General features: G+C 43.7%; 1 protein-coding gene across 1 annotated transcript in view; it reads right to left on the minus strand.

Moving 5' to 3' along the window:
• Positions 1 to 819: 819 nt before the first annotated feature.
• GYG1 (glycogenin 1) overlaps positions 820 to 12,651 on the minus strand; it is a 46,577-nt gene continuing 34,745 nt past the window's right edge. The window contains 4 exon segments of the mRNA XM_045584107.1: positions 820 to 1,010; positions 1,274 to 1,306; positions 1,309 to 1,329; positions 4,102 to 4,321. Of these exon segments, the coding sequence (XP_045440063.1) occupies positions 837 to 1,010; positions 1,274 to 1,306; positions 1,309 to 1,329; positions 4,102 to 4,321 (448 nt within the window). The 3' untranslated portion in view covers positions 820 to 836.

A 12,651-nucleotide genomic window follows, 5' to 3' on the forward strand; every position in this document is an offset into this window, starting at 1 on the left:
CACCACTGCAGAACTCTAGATTTAATTATATTTCGCTATCTGGAAACCAATTTTAAAGCATATATTCTAGTACCAAGTTTTACACTGGTTTTAAACCACTGACATTCTACAAATTATGAAAAATCCCCCAATACATTTTTTTCCCCAATGGGGTAGGAATTCTTAATTAAACTAGACAATAAGATATGGCAATAACTTTATTTTTCATATAAGGTACCACTGCTGTTTTCAGATATACAGAACTGAATAGAAGCATTTTAGCATGCTGCCTCACTGTACATGGAAAACTGGGGCATCTTCAGACACTAAAGCTAGGGAAGAAAATGGGTTAATGCCATTTGTTGATGGGTTTATGAATCACTCAGCAGTATTACAGGCTGTCTTCACCTGAAAGCAGAACTGTAATCACTTGGTCAGCCCTGGACAATTCTGAAATGCATGTCTACAAAGGTGTAACAGCAAGCCAGGGACAGATACCATGTCCCGTTCTGAAAAGATTGATCTGGCCCCTGGCTCAGCCCATTTTAAGAGCTGATATAACCATCTTAATCATTTGAGTTTCCCTTACCACATACGTTGGCATCAGCATAACAGAATTTCTGAAACATCAGCTGAATAAGTCTAGGTTTAAAAAACAGGCCATTTAACAATTGCTACTTTATTGTCCATTTAACAATTGCTACTTCATAACTTCTGCTGTTATCCTACAAAAACCCCTTATCTGATGAATTTCAGTGAAAGCCTCTAGCAACTGTAACAGACCCAGCTCTAGGTAATAAGTATGAGGGAAAAAGTGCCTGCGAAATGGATGTGTCCATGGAAAAGTGGCAGTGTTTCTATTGGAGGTAAGTGTCAAGTTTCCTCTTGATGTTGTCAAAGGAATCTGCTCCCATGTAATCAGCCTGGCCCTGTTCCCACCTCTCCTTCCGTTCTTCTGAGGATACAAAAGGCTGTGCCGTAGCCGGGGTCTCCCCAACGGACAAATGTGACATGGCTCCAGAGACATCTTCCTAGAAAGGAGAGCATAATCAGAGACTCCTTGAGAGCTGAAAATCAGTTTTAGAGAATGCAATAAACTGAAGGTGAGAAAAGCCAGGATGAATTATCATGCAAAGTAGCAAAAACTGAAAAGTATTACATGAAACAAACAAAAAAGGACACAAAAAATACAAAGGTCATATGATTTTTTTCCCTAACAAAATGAAGACTTCTTGACTCAGTGAAAACATTAAGAGAACAAAGTAATTAAGGTCAATGTTTAAGTTCTGCATACCTTTCTAGAGAAGCCACAAGAGAAAGCCAGTGTAGTGTATAGACCAAGTCTGAAAGCTGCAAACAGTTCATTAGAAAGTGTAAGATGATGGACAAGGGAACACAGTCTCATGATACATAAGTCTTGATCTGTTAGCTCAGAAAGGTTGAGAACTTAAACAAAATGATTCTTTAGGGCAGTGGTTCTCATAATGGTTGGTGGTCACCACAACATGAAGAACTGTATTAAAGGGTCACAGCATTAGAAAGGTTGAGAACCACTGCCTTAGAGGCTAAGCTTCAGAAAGAACCTAAACAGAGAGCTGCACCACATACACAAGTTGTCACATCATAAAAGAGAGCTAAATGGTTTGAGACCATGCACCAAACTCATCTGCTTATTCAAGCTTATTACCATGTAGCATCTAATCTTGTAGCTTCTGTACATTTAATTAGCTTAGTTTTGAACTACTGTTTCAATTCCCAGCGTCACTTTTCTTGGTTCATAATTCTTAGTCCTTGAGTTGTGAAAGGAACAAAATGAATGTCCAGGAAATGGAGCAAACCTACTCTATATTAGATTCTTATAACATATAGAGACACAATTAACTTCAATTGTACCATTAAGGCATATCAAAGCTATCCTTCAAAAAAAAAACTCTAAGGTGAGAAGGTACTGGAAATCTTGGTAGAGAAAAAGCAAGGCGGATGAATACATGTAGGTATTGCTTTTAACAGAAACTGGCAGAACAAAACTTTTGGATTATTTTTTGTTGCTATATCTATATGTATGTGTAAATGCAATGATTCTCTTTCATCACTGATGTTTCTATCTCTCTCTCCCTTCTCCCTTTATCCCTGAAATCAATAAAAATATATTTAAAAAAAAAGTAAGAATGTAAGCAGTGAGTTATTTTTCCCATTCTCCTTTTCATATTTTGTTACAAGTGCTAATAAGTGAAATGACTAAAATCTATAACAGAGCAAAGAGAAGTATCTAGAAGTATCTAAGAAGTATCTATATGCTATTTAGACTGGGAGACCTTCCAGACAAAGCCATGGTGGCGGGGCTGAGGCAGGTGGTTAGGGGTGATCAGGCCAAGAGGTAAGGGCAGTTGGGGGCAAGCAGGCCAGCAGGGGGGGAGGGGGCAGTTGGGGGAGAGCAGGCCAGCAGACAGAGTGGTTAGGGGTGATCAGGCAGGCAGGTGAGCCGTTAGGAGCCAGCAGTCCTAGATTGTGAGAGGGATGTCGAATTGCTGGTTTAGGCCCGAGGGGTCCCAGATTGGAGAGGGTACAGGCCGGGCTGAGGAATACCACTCCCCCAGCATGAATTTCTTACACTAGGCCACTAGTCTCTTATAACCTTAACTAGAGGCCTGGTGCATGAAATTAGTGCAGTGTGTGTGTGTGTGTGTGTGTGTGTGTCCCTCAGCCCAGTCTGCACCTTCTCCAATCTGGGACCCCTTGGGGGACATCCCTCTCACAATCCAGGACTGCTGGTTCCCAACCACTCGCCTGCCTGCCTGCCTGCCTGCCTGCCTGATTGCCCCTAACTGCTTCTGCCTGCCAACCTGATCGATACATAACTGCTCCTCTGCCAGTCTGATTGCCCCTAACTGCCCTTCCCTGCAGGCCTGATCACCCACAACTGCCGTCTCCTGCTGGCCATCTTATGGCGGTCATCTTGTGTGTTGGAATGGTGGTCAATTTGCATATTACCTCATTATTATAGGATAAAAAGGCAATTAACTGATCACTTAGACTTGATTGTAATTCAACCACAGTTCTATTCTTTATAGCTTAATTTGTAACATGCAGGCTTTACTTTTTTTAAATTTATTGGGGCGACACTGGTTAATAAAATTATATAGGTTTCAGATGTACAATTCTATAATACATCATTTGTACTGTGTGTTCACCACCTCAAGTCAAGTCTCCATCCATCACCATCTATCCCCACTTTACCCACATATAAACTCCCAAAAATTCCATTGCTCATCCTTTCCCAATTCCTCCAAAAGAGCAAACCTTAGAGGAAGAACTTTAAAGTCAGAAATAGATGCTAAGCACTTTTTTATTGTAAATGTTAATATGTCAATTATTACCTTGTAAATCTTTTTACAAGATTTCTTTTTTAAGATCCTATATAACCATATAGGAGTACAAACATGGTATATCAAAATAATCCTGGAAAAGTATTTATTTATATGTCCATGCTATAATTTTCACTGAAAATACATTCTTCTGAGCAATTGGCAAACGTAAAATCACTATGTTTAAATGTATGCAATTTTTAAAACATGAAACGTGGCATTCACTGTTTTAGGAATAATCATAGGACAGTTGGACTAAGAGGCTTATGGTTACAAAATGTGGGAATATAGTAAAACCTCTAAAACCCTTTATGTTTTCTGATTTGAGAAAATTTGCCATAAACTCTACTTCTGCGTTAGTCTTTGCTGGTAACATTTCTCTCCTCTAAGATGAACATTGTTTTCTATCCACACAATCTTATTACTTGTTAACATACCATCAAATACTCCATGTCTACTGGTACACAAAACTTTAAAAAATACAGCATTGCCCAGCCAGTGTGGTTCAGTAGTTGAGCTTTGACCTATGAACCAGAAGGTCATGGTTGATTCCCAGTTAGGGCTCATGCTCAGGTTGTGGGCTTAATACCCAGTGGGGGGTGTGCAGGAGGCAGCCGATTAATGATTCTTTCTGATTTCTGATGTTTCTATTCCTCTCCCCCTCTCCCTAACTCTCTGAAATCAATAAAAATATATTTAAAATAAACAAAATAAAAACCACAGCATTAAATTACCTGAAAGAAGAAACAGAACCTACCACATTGAGGTGCAGGTGGGTGTCTGAGATGAGGCCAAACTGCTGCAGCAGAGGTGAAACACTGGTAGTGAAGATGTCCCACCACAAGCTGAGAAACTCAGGGTGAGTCATGGTGGGATCATGGGACTCACTTTTGACACTTTTTGTTTTAGGATCGTAGGTATAATTCCATGGTTTGATTCGTCCCAGGAAATGCACAACTTTGGCATTTGCACCAAACCTGCCAAGTGAACACAGTAGAAATGGTTAGTGGATTCTGAGCTGCTAACAAAAAGATACACTGCACTTTGTTCTGCAGACTTAATAGTGCAGCTTTCATCCCACAACAGTAGCTGGAAAGAAAATTGAGTTCCCTGAAAATACTTAGGCATGCTTTTTAAATTATTCAACTGTATGTTAAATATACACAAAATCAAAAATATCAGTGGTTCAGTGCAAGAAGCAAAACACAATTTACTGTGCAGGGCAAAGGTACATGTGATACTAGCTATTCAAGTTGAAAATGCTCAGCTTCTAGGCTTGTACTCTAAAGAAACTCTCACAAATGTGTGACAGGAGACATAATTCACAGAAGCAGTATAGGTGTGAACTGGAAACAACCTGATGACCATAAGTTTGGTGAGATGATTGTTGAGTGTGTTCACTCTGTTTCCCAGCCTCTGTGAGGAGTACATGTCCCTACCTCATTGATGTTGGGCATGTTCAGATGATCTGCTTTGGCAACTTTATGTGGGCAGCAGTGAAACCTCTCTAAGAAGCTGCCACTTCTACAGCAGAGAATGTGGCCTGAGTAGCCTGCAGGTTCCAGACTGAGATGCCTGGAGCAGACAAGGATCAAGCCTGTGGCCTGGCTGTAAACCCAGCTGAGGTGGCCAGAGCTGTCCAGGCCTACCCACCAAAACATGAGCAAGAAATATGTGCTTAATGCTGAATGTCACTGAGATTTTATGCTTATTTACCCATTCTATATTATTTTCATTACAAATATTTATTAAATACTAGAGGCATGGTGCATGAAATTCGTGCATGGGGGAGGGGGTGTCCCTTAGTCCAGCCTGCACCCTCTCAAATCTGGGACTCCTCCAGGGATATCTGACTGCCCGTTTAGGCCCTATCCTATTGGACATCCCTCTCACAATCCAGGATTGCTGGCTCCCAACTGCTCACCTGCCTGCCTTCCTGATTGCCTCTAACTGCTTCTGCCTGTTAGCCTGATCACCCCCTAACCACTCCTCTGCTAGCCTGATTGATGCCTAACTGCTCTCCTGCCAGCCTGTTTGCCCCTAACTGCCCTCCTCCCCTGTAGGCCTGGTTCTCCCCCAACTGCTCTCCCCTTCAGGCCTAGGTTCCTTGCAACTGCCATTCCCTGCAGGCCCGGTCACCCCCAACTTCCCTCCTCTGCTGACCTGATCACCCCTAACTGCCCTCCCCTGCAGGCTTGATCGCCCCTAACTGCCCTCCCCTGCAGGCTTGATCGCCCCCAACTGCCCTCCCTTGCAGACCTGGTCCCTCACAACTGCCCTCCCTTGCAGGCCTGGTCCCTCCCAACTCCCCTCCCCTTCTGGCCATCTTATGGTGGCCATCTTGTGTCCACATGGGGGCAGGATCTTTGACCACATGGGGGTAGCCATCTTGTTTGTTGGAGCAATGGTCAATTTGCATATTACTCTTTTATTAGATAGGATAAGTTCATTAAGTATTCCCACTTTATAACTGATCTTTAAACTTTTTAGGCTTCCATCATTTTTCTAGAAACAGACCCACATTCTCAGTTGGTTGAAAGGGATGGACAGAGAGGCGAAGGCTCATATACCTGCATTTCCATTTCTCTCTGGTAAAAAATTAGCCATGGATACTTTCGCCTGCAATTTCAAAAGCAAGTATCACCCCTTCACTTTAAAACAAATCTGTCCTGTGTAATAAAGTTGATCTATGATATATGATCTGATCCTTCATATCCTTTTTTTTTTTTTAAAGGACAACTTCAGGTACATTTATATCATTGAATACAATTCAGCAGTGAAAATAAATTTTTTAAATATGTTGAATAAAGAAACATACAAATTCAAATAGAAATACATATGAACCACTTATATAAGGGCAAAACAAAAAGTAGTCTTAAAAGAACAAAAGACTGTAATCATTAAAAATTTCATTTGGTTCTCTGGCAGAGAGGGAAGCTGTGATGGGAAAAAGGCCAAAAGGAGCTTTTAAGGTACTAGTTGTGTTACATAAACTTCTCTCATCGATGTTTCTAACTCTCTCTCCTCTCTCTTCCTCTCTGTAAAAAATCAATAAAATATTAAAAAAAAAAAAAAAAAGAATTAAGAATGGTCCTATTTTGGCTTAGAGCAGTGGTCGGCAAAATCATTAGTCAACAGAGCCAAATATCAACAGTACAGCGATTGAAAATTCTTTTGAGAGCCAAATTTTTAAAACTTAAACTTCTTCTAACACCATTTCTTCAAAACAGACTCGCCCAGGCTGTGGTATTTTGTGGAAGAGCCACACTCAAGGTGCCAAAGAGCCGCATATGGCTTGTGAGCTGCAGTTTGCAGACCACGGACTTAGAGGAAATCTATGACTAAAACTAAATAATGCGGGTGAATACAACAGGTGGCAATAGGGGGGGTGCTCCAGGCCCGGAGCGGCCGGGCCCGGAGCAGCCGGGTTGGGAGCAGCCTGGCCCAGAACAGCAGCAGCCAAGCCCGGAGCAGCCAGGCCGTGAGCGGCCGGCCCGGAGCAGCCGGGCCCTGAGCAGCGGGTAGGGAGCAGCCAGGCCCGGAGCAGCAGCAGCCAGGCCGGGAGTGGCCAGGCCCGGAGTGGCCGGGCCCGGAGCAGCAGCCACCAAGCCCGGAGCAGCCAGGTTGGGAGCGGCCAGGCCCGGAGCAGTCGGGTCCGAAGCAGCCAGGCCCAGAGCATCAACAGCTAGGCCCGGAGCAGCTGGGCCTGGAGTAGGCGAGCCCAGAGCATCCGGGTCGGGAGCAGCCAGGCCCGGAGCAGCTGCCAGGCTGGGAGCGGCCAGGCCGGGAGCAGCAGCGGCCAGACCCGGAGCAGCTGGTTGTGGAGCGGACCAGAGCAACAGAGGCCAGGCCCGGAGCAGCCAGGCCTGGAACAGCTCACTCCTCGCCTGCCCACGCCCCAGGGCTGCCTCTCAGACATGGCTGGAAACTTTTGGGGGAACTTGAGGGTCTGCTGAATCAAGTGATGAAGGCTTAGATCTGGATGTGTTGAGTTAGTATAGCGCTGGGGTATTGATCTGTGAGTGCCTTGTGTGGGGTTTGGATGAGGTTGGTTGATCTATTTGGAAATGTCTTGTGTGTGAAGTGTATCCTTGGGCATGTGGAGGTATTATTTGATTTGAGAAAATGCTAAGTAACTGATTTACTACCTGAAAAACTTGAAGTTCTGAAAATTTAAGGTCTCTTGCCAAAAAGAGGTTTTAAAGCTAACACCTTAATTTTAATGGAGAAAGGGGAGGACAAGCCCTTCCCACCCAGAACAGGTAATCCAGTTCCAACCAGCAGCTATCTTTAAACAATGTGTTCATTTACATTTGAATGGCTACACCTTTTGATAGCCTAAGGGCAAGTTTACATGTAAACAAGTTTGCTTCTCAATTCCCAGGGCAGAAAAAACAAGGTTTAAAATTATTAGATTTTAAAATTTATTCTTAGAAGTGTAAAAGTTTATTAATTTTAAAAAAACAAAACAACAACAACAAAAAAAGGAGATTGAAAAACCTGATGAACAATATTAGCTGTTGATTGTAGTAGAGTCAGCGATATGGGAGGGAAGTGGGCTGACAGTTCTCGGGGAAAGGGGGAGTGGTAGATGCAGGAAGAGACTGAATATAAACTGGGCACCTATGGATGAGGACAATGCAGGGTGGGGAGGGGGTAGATGGTGGGGTGGGAACCTGGTGGAGAGGGGAAGAAATGAGGAACCTTTGTAATAATATGAACAATAAAAATTGATTTAAACATGATTAAATAAATAAATAAATAAATAAATGAATAAATAAAAAAGAGAGGGTGCTCTAGTAATTCAGGGGCAGGAGGTCACTGCAAGCTAGGGCATTGGGCCAAGGTGCTGAGATGGTGGATGTGACTTGAAGTTTGTACAACTTTAGAACAGGAGGAAGCTTTAATAGCAAAAAATAAAATGGGACAGAATCCCTGAGTGATGGACTCATGTGTTAAGATTTTAGTGGATTTATCCTACAGGCAACAAAAGGATTTGATCATAATACACAGATCAAAACAACGCAAACTATCCATGTAAGCTTTCCTACTGCCTAAAGATTTTTTTAAATGTCGGAAACCTATTACATAGCTGTCGTTATCTGTGAGTTTACTATATTCAAGGCTCAAATTATGTAAGGACATAATTGGAAATAACAGTCCACAAGGTAGACTTTCCTAGTGTTAATAGAGGCTCCTAGAGCCATACAGCTATTAAGTGATAGAGATGGTATCTCGCACATTCTCTCTCTCCTATGCCTGAGCTCTTACCATCCTACCATGCCCTCATTCCAAACTACTTAAGAAAAATAGAGGCCATTGTCAATTCCCCTCTTAGGGTGACTATCCCACCGTGCATTTCTTCTGAAAATGAAGGATACCTGATATCCCCAAGCTAACTATTCATTTTATATACACAGAATATTTTACACACATACACTCACTCAAACTCACACAAGAACTTGCAATTCTATCCTTAAAAGGACAAAAATAATAATGCTCAAATTAGGTATGTATAAGGCACTATGCTCAGTGCATGGTCCCAAGAAGTTTTTGTCCAAACAGGGAGATGAGTCACCCAATAAAAATAATAAAGGACCAAGCAGGCAGGCATTTCCACAAGAGTTTTTGTGCAGAAGTGGCCAGACAAGGCCAGGGGAAATATGCAGGATTATGATAACTGCCTTCAACAAGTGCCCCAATGGTGATGGGGAAACCATCCCAGCAATACACACACTAACTGAAATCAGACAGTACATAGGTGATGCAGAGGTGCTCCCTCACCTTCTCAGACTTTCATTCCCGACTCAAGGTCCCATCTGTTTGCTCCTCCTGTCTTAACTGAACAGGAAGTCTACCCTCATTATTTTCTTAAAGTTAATATAAATGTCATATAGTCATTACATAAGAAGTAGAAATACTCATTAAAACATAAATATAGAATAAACTCTATTCCTTTCTAGTCTGTTCTTGACACTTCGAAAATAATTAAGCAGTAGTAACAGTAAAAGGGTGGGGCAAAAGTAGGTTTACAGTTGTTTGTATTGAACATAATACAATAAATAAGTAATCCTAATATTAAAAAAAAAAAAACAGGGTCTGTAATGACCGATCAAGGGCTCCACCTATCACCAGCAGTCAGTCCTGCAGTCAGTGCTGGGTTGCCATGGCGACCCAACACTGACTGCTACTGGTATGGGCACTGTGATCCAGCACTGACTGCAGAGGGGGCTGCGGATCAAGCCCAGAGAGAGGCCTGAAGAGAGAGGGAGGGTCTGATCTCCAGCTTCTGCAGCAGGTGTTGATCAGCAATTGCACCTCTCTTCCTCTCCGGGCTTCCCCAGCAACCCTGACTCTGATTCTCTCTGGGCCTCTGTGGGGGCTGATGATCGGCCCAGCCTATCTGATCAGGCCCGGAGATAGGCCCAGAGACACTGACTGGCATAAAAACTGACCAATCAGAATAACCAATCCGAACCAAATCTGTGTGAACTGTGAGGAACTAATGGCTGCCTAGGAGGCGGAGCTTTTGAAGCTGACTGGCATAGAAACAACCAATTAGAACCAAATTGGATAGCAGGGGAGGGCTGTTGGGGGTGAGATCAGGCTGGGAGGGGAGGGCCATTGGGGCCAAGATCGGGTCATCAGGGGAGGGAAGTTGGGGACAAGTAGGCCAGCAGGGAAGGGCAGTTAAGGGCAAGATCAGGGGAGGGCAATTGGGGGCAAGATCAGGCCAGCAAGGGAGGGTCATTGGGGGTGAGATTAGGCCAGCAGGGGAGGATAGTTGGGTGGTGAGATGAGGCCGGCAAGGAAGGGCAGTTAGGGGTAATCAGAAAGGCAGTCAGAGGCAGTTAGGGGTGATCAGGCAGGCAGGCAGCGGTGGTAGGGGTAATGAGCAGGCAGGCAGGTGAGCAGTTAGGAGCCAGCAGTCCCAGACTGCAAGAGAGATGTCTGATGGAAAGGGTGCAGGCTCTGTATTAGTGGCCCTGTGCACAAAATTTGTGCACCCTCTCCATGCACAAATTTTGTGCACTGGGCCACTAGTATAATAATAAACTGTTTTGCATACCATGACTGTAAACCTACTTCTGCCTTCCCTGTAAAGTGCCTCACACATGGCAGGCACTGCTAACATTTGCATGACCTGTCTCAGTTAATCTCCAAATCAGCTTTGTGAGGAAACCAGAGTGTGAATAAATAGCTTGTCTAGGATCACATGGCTGGTGAGTGGCAGAGATGGGATTCCACCCATGCCATTGCTCCAAAGCCAAGGTCCTTAACCACAACTAGGCTGTTATTAAAAGGGAACTACCAGAGTTATAAGGACACTAATGGCCCAGTGCACAAAATTCATGCACGGGGGTTGGGGGGGGGGTATGTCCCTCAGCCCAGCCTGCACCCTTTCCAATCTGGGACCCCTTGGGGGAGTCACATCCCTCTCACAATCCAGGACTGCTGGCTCCTAACCACTCTCCTGCCTGCCTGCATGCCTGACTGCCCCAACTGCTTTTGCCTGCCAGTCTGATTGCCCCCTAACCATTCCCCTGCAGTCCTGATTGATGCCTAACTGCTCCCCTGCCAGCCTGATCACCCCCAATTGCCCTCCCCTGCTGGCACCTGGAGAGTTTCTTAAGTGGAGGCACAGCTACTTCAACTAAGTGTATAATGTTGAATTAGGCCACCCGGAGTTCAGATACATAAGTTACTTCAAATAAACATTTTTGGGGTATGTGTGGAAATTTAGGTCTCTTGATATTGAGAGGAAAAAACTATTGCTTTAAAATAATTACAAAACCTATTTTAAATATTGTAATGAAGTATTTGGGGGTGGGGGGAGAGAAACCCTCATATAAAAAGGCTGCAAAAATGTTATTTTACACCAAAACTAGTTTGGCTCAGTGGATAGAGCATTGGCCTGCGGACTGAAGGGTCTCGGGTTCAATTCCGGTCAAGGGCATTTACCTTGGTTGCGGGCACATCCCCAGTGTGGGGTGTGCAAGAGGCAACTGATTGATGATTCTCTCTCATCGATGTTTCTAACTCTCTATCCTTCTCTCTTCCTCTCTGTAAAAAATCAATTAAAAAAAAAAATATATATTTTTAACGTTATTTTACTTTGAAAACAGTAATAATTGAAAATAACAGGTTTCTTTCAGGCCTTTTTTATATCTTTGGCCTATACAAAGGGCTTAAAAGATCCCTGACCCTGCCTTCTGAAGATTTTAGGTTGACATGTTTGTCTTAAAAACTATGAGGTGCCTAATTTTTAGAAACAACCGGCCACACCCCCTTCCTCAATTATACTATCACATCATCCAAGTTATCTATATATATAAAAGGCTAAGTGACCATTGCATCCAAAACCACCGAATGGACGACTGAACAGGCTGTGTGGGGCTACCAGGCCGTCAGTGGGATTAGTGAGGGGCAACCAAACAACTGAGCAGCAGGCTGCATGGGGTTACCAGGCCTACAGAGGGGACAGTTGGGGGCAACCAGACTGGCAGAGTGACCAGGCTGGTGTAAATGACTAAGGAGTGACCAGGCCAGAGGGGAGGGAGGCAGTTGGGAGCGACTACACCTGCAGGAAGGGCAGTTGGGGGTGACCAGGTCGGGTGGGGGGTGGGGGGGTGGGCGTTAGGTGTAATCAGGCAGGCAGATGAGCAGTTAGAAGCCAGTGGTTCCAGATTGTGAGAGGGTATAGGCTGGGCTGAGGGGACACATCCCCCCCCTCCCTGTGCATGAATTTCATGCACAGGCCTCTCGTATTTTATAAACAGCCTTGATGTGCTACACTCATGCAAAAACCTTTTGTGTGTGTGTTTAGTATCAAAAACCTTTTGTGTGTGTGTTTTCCCTACAGATCCCTTGCTCTACATTGCATTTTGAAAATCACCTATTACAAATAAAGGACTTTTCCAGGTACACTTCTGAGAAACAGATGTATTTATGCACACAAAGGTGTGTGCACACCTTTCCACACATAAATGTCCATATAATGCCTGTGCCATGCTCTCAGCACATGCCTACTGCATCTGTGTGGCCAAGCATCCCGAACACGCCAGAGCTGTCCCCAAACATGCCAGAGCCCCAAACATGCCAGAAACTTTTTTCCCAGCAAAAATTTTTTTTTAACTTATTTTGAAATAGTTTTACTGGCTCATAAGACCTCTGCATGTATATTAAAAAAAAAAAAAAACAAAAAACCCAGAACCCTATGCAGTATTAAATCACAATTACATTTTTTTTTACCAATTATAATAAAACTACCCAGAATATACATTTTTAAAGGGGAAAAAAAATCCTA

Source organism: Pipistrellus kuhlii, unplaced genomic scaffold (genome assembly GCF_014108245.1).
Source record: "Pipistrellus kuhlii isolate mPipKuh1 unplaced genomic scaffold, mPipKuh1.p scaffold_m20_p_2, whole genome shotgun sequence".
Lineage (NCBI taxonomy): Eukaryota > Metazoa > Chordata > Mammalia > Chiroptera > Vespertilionidae > Pipistrellus > Pipistrellus kuhlii.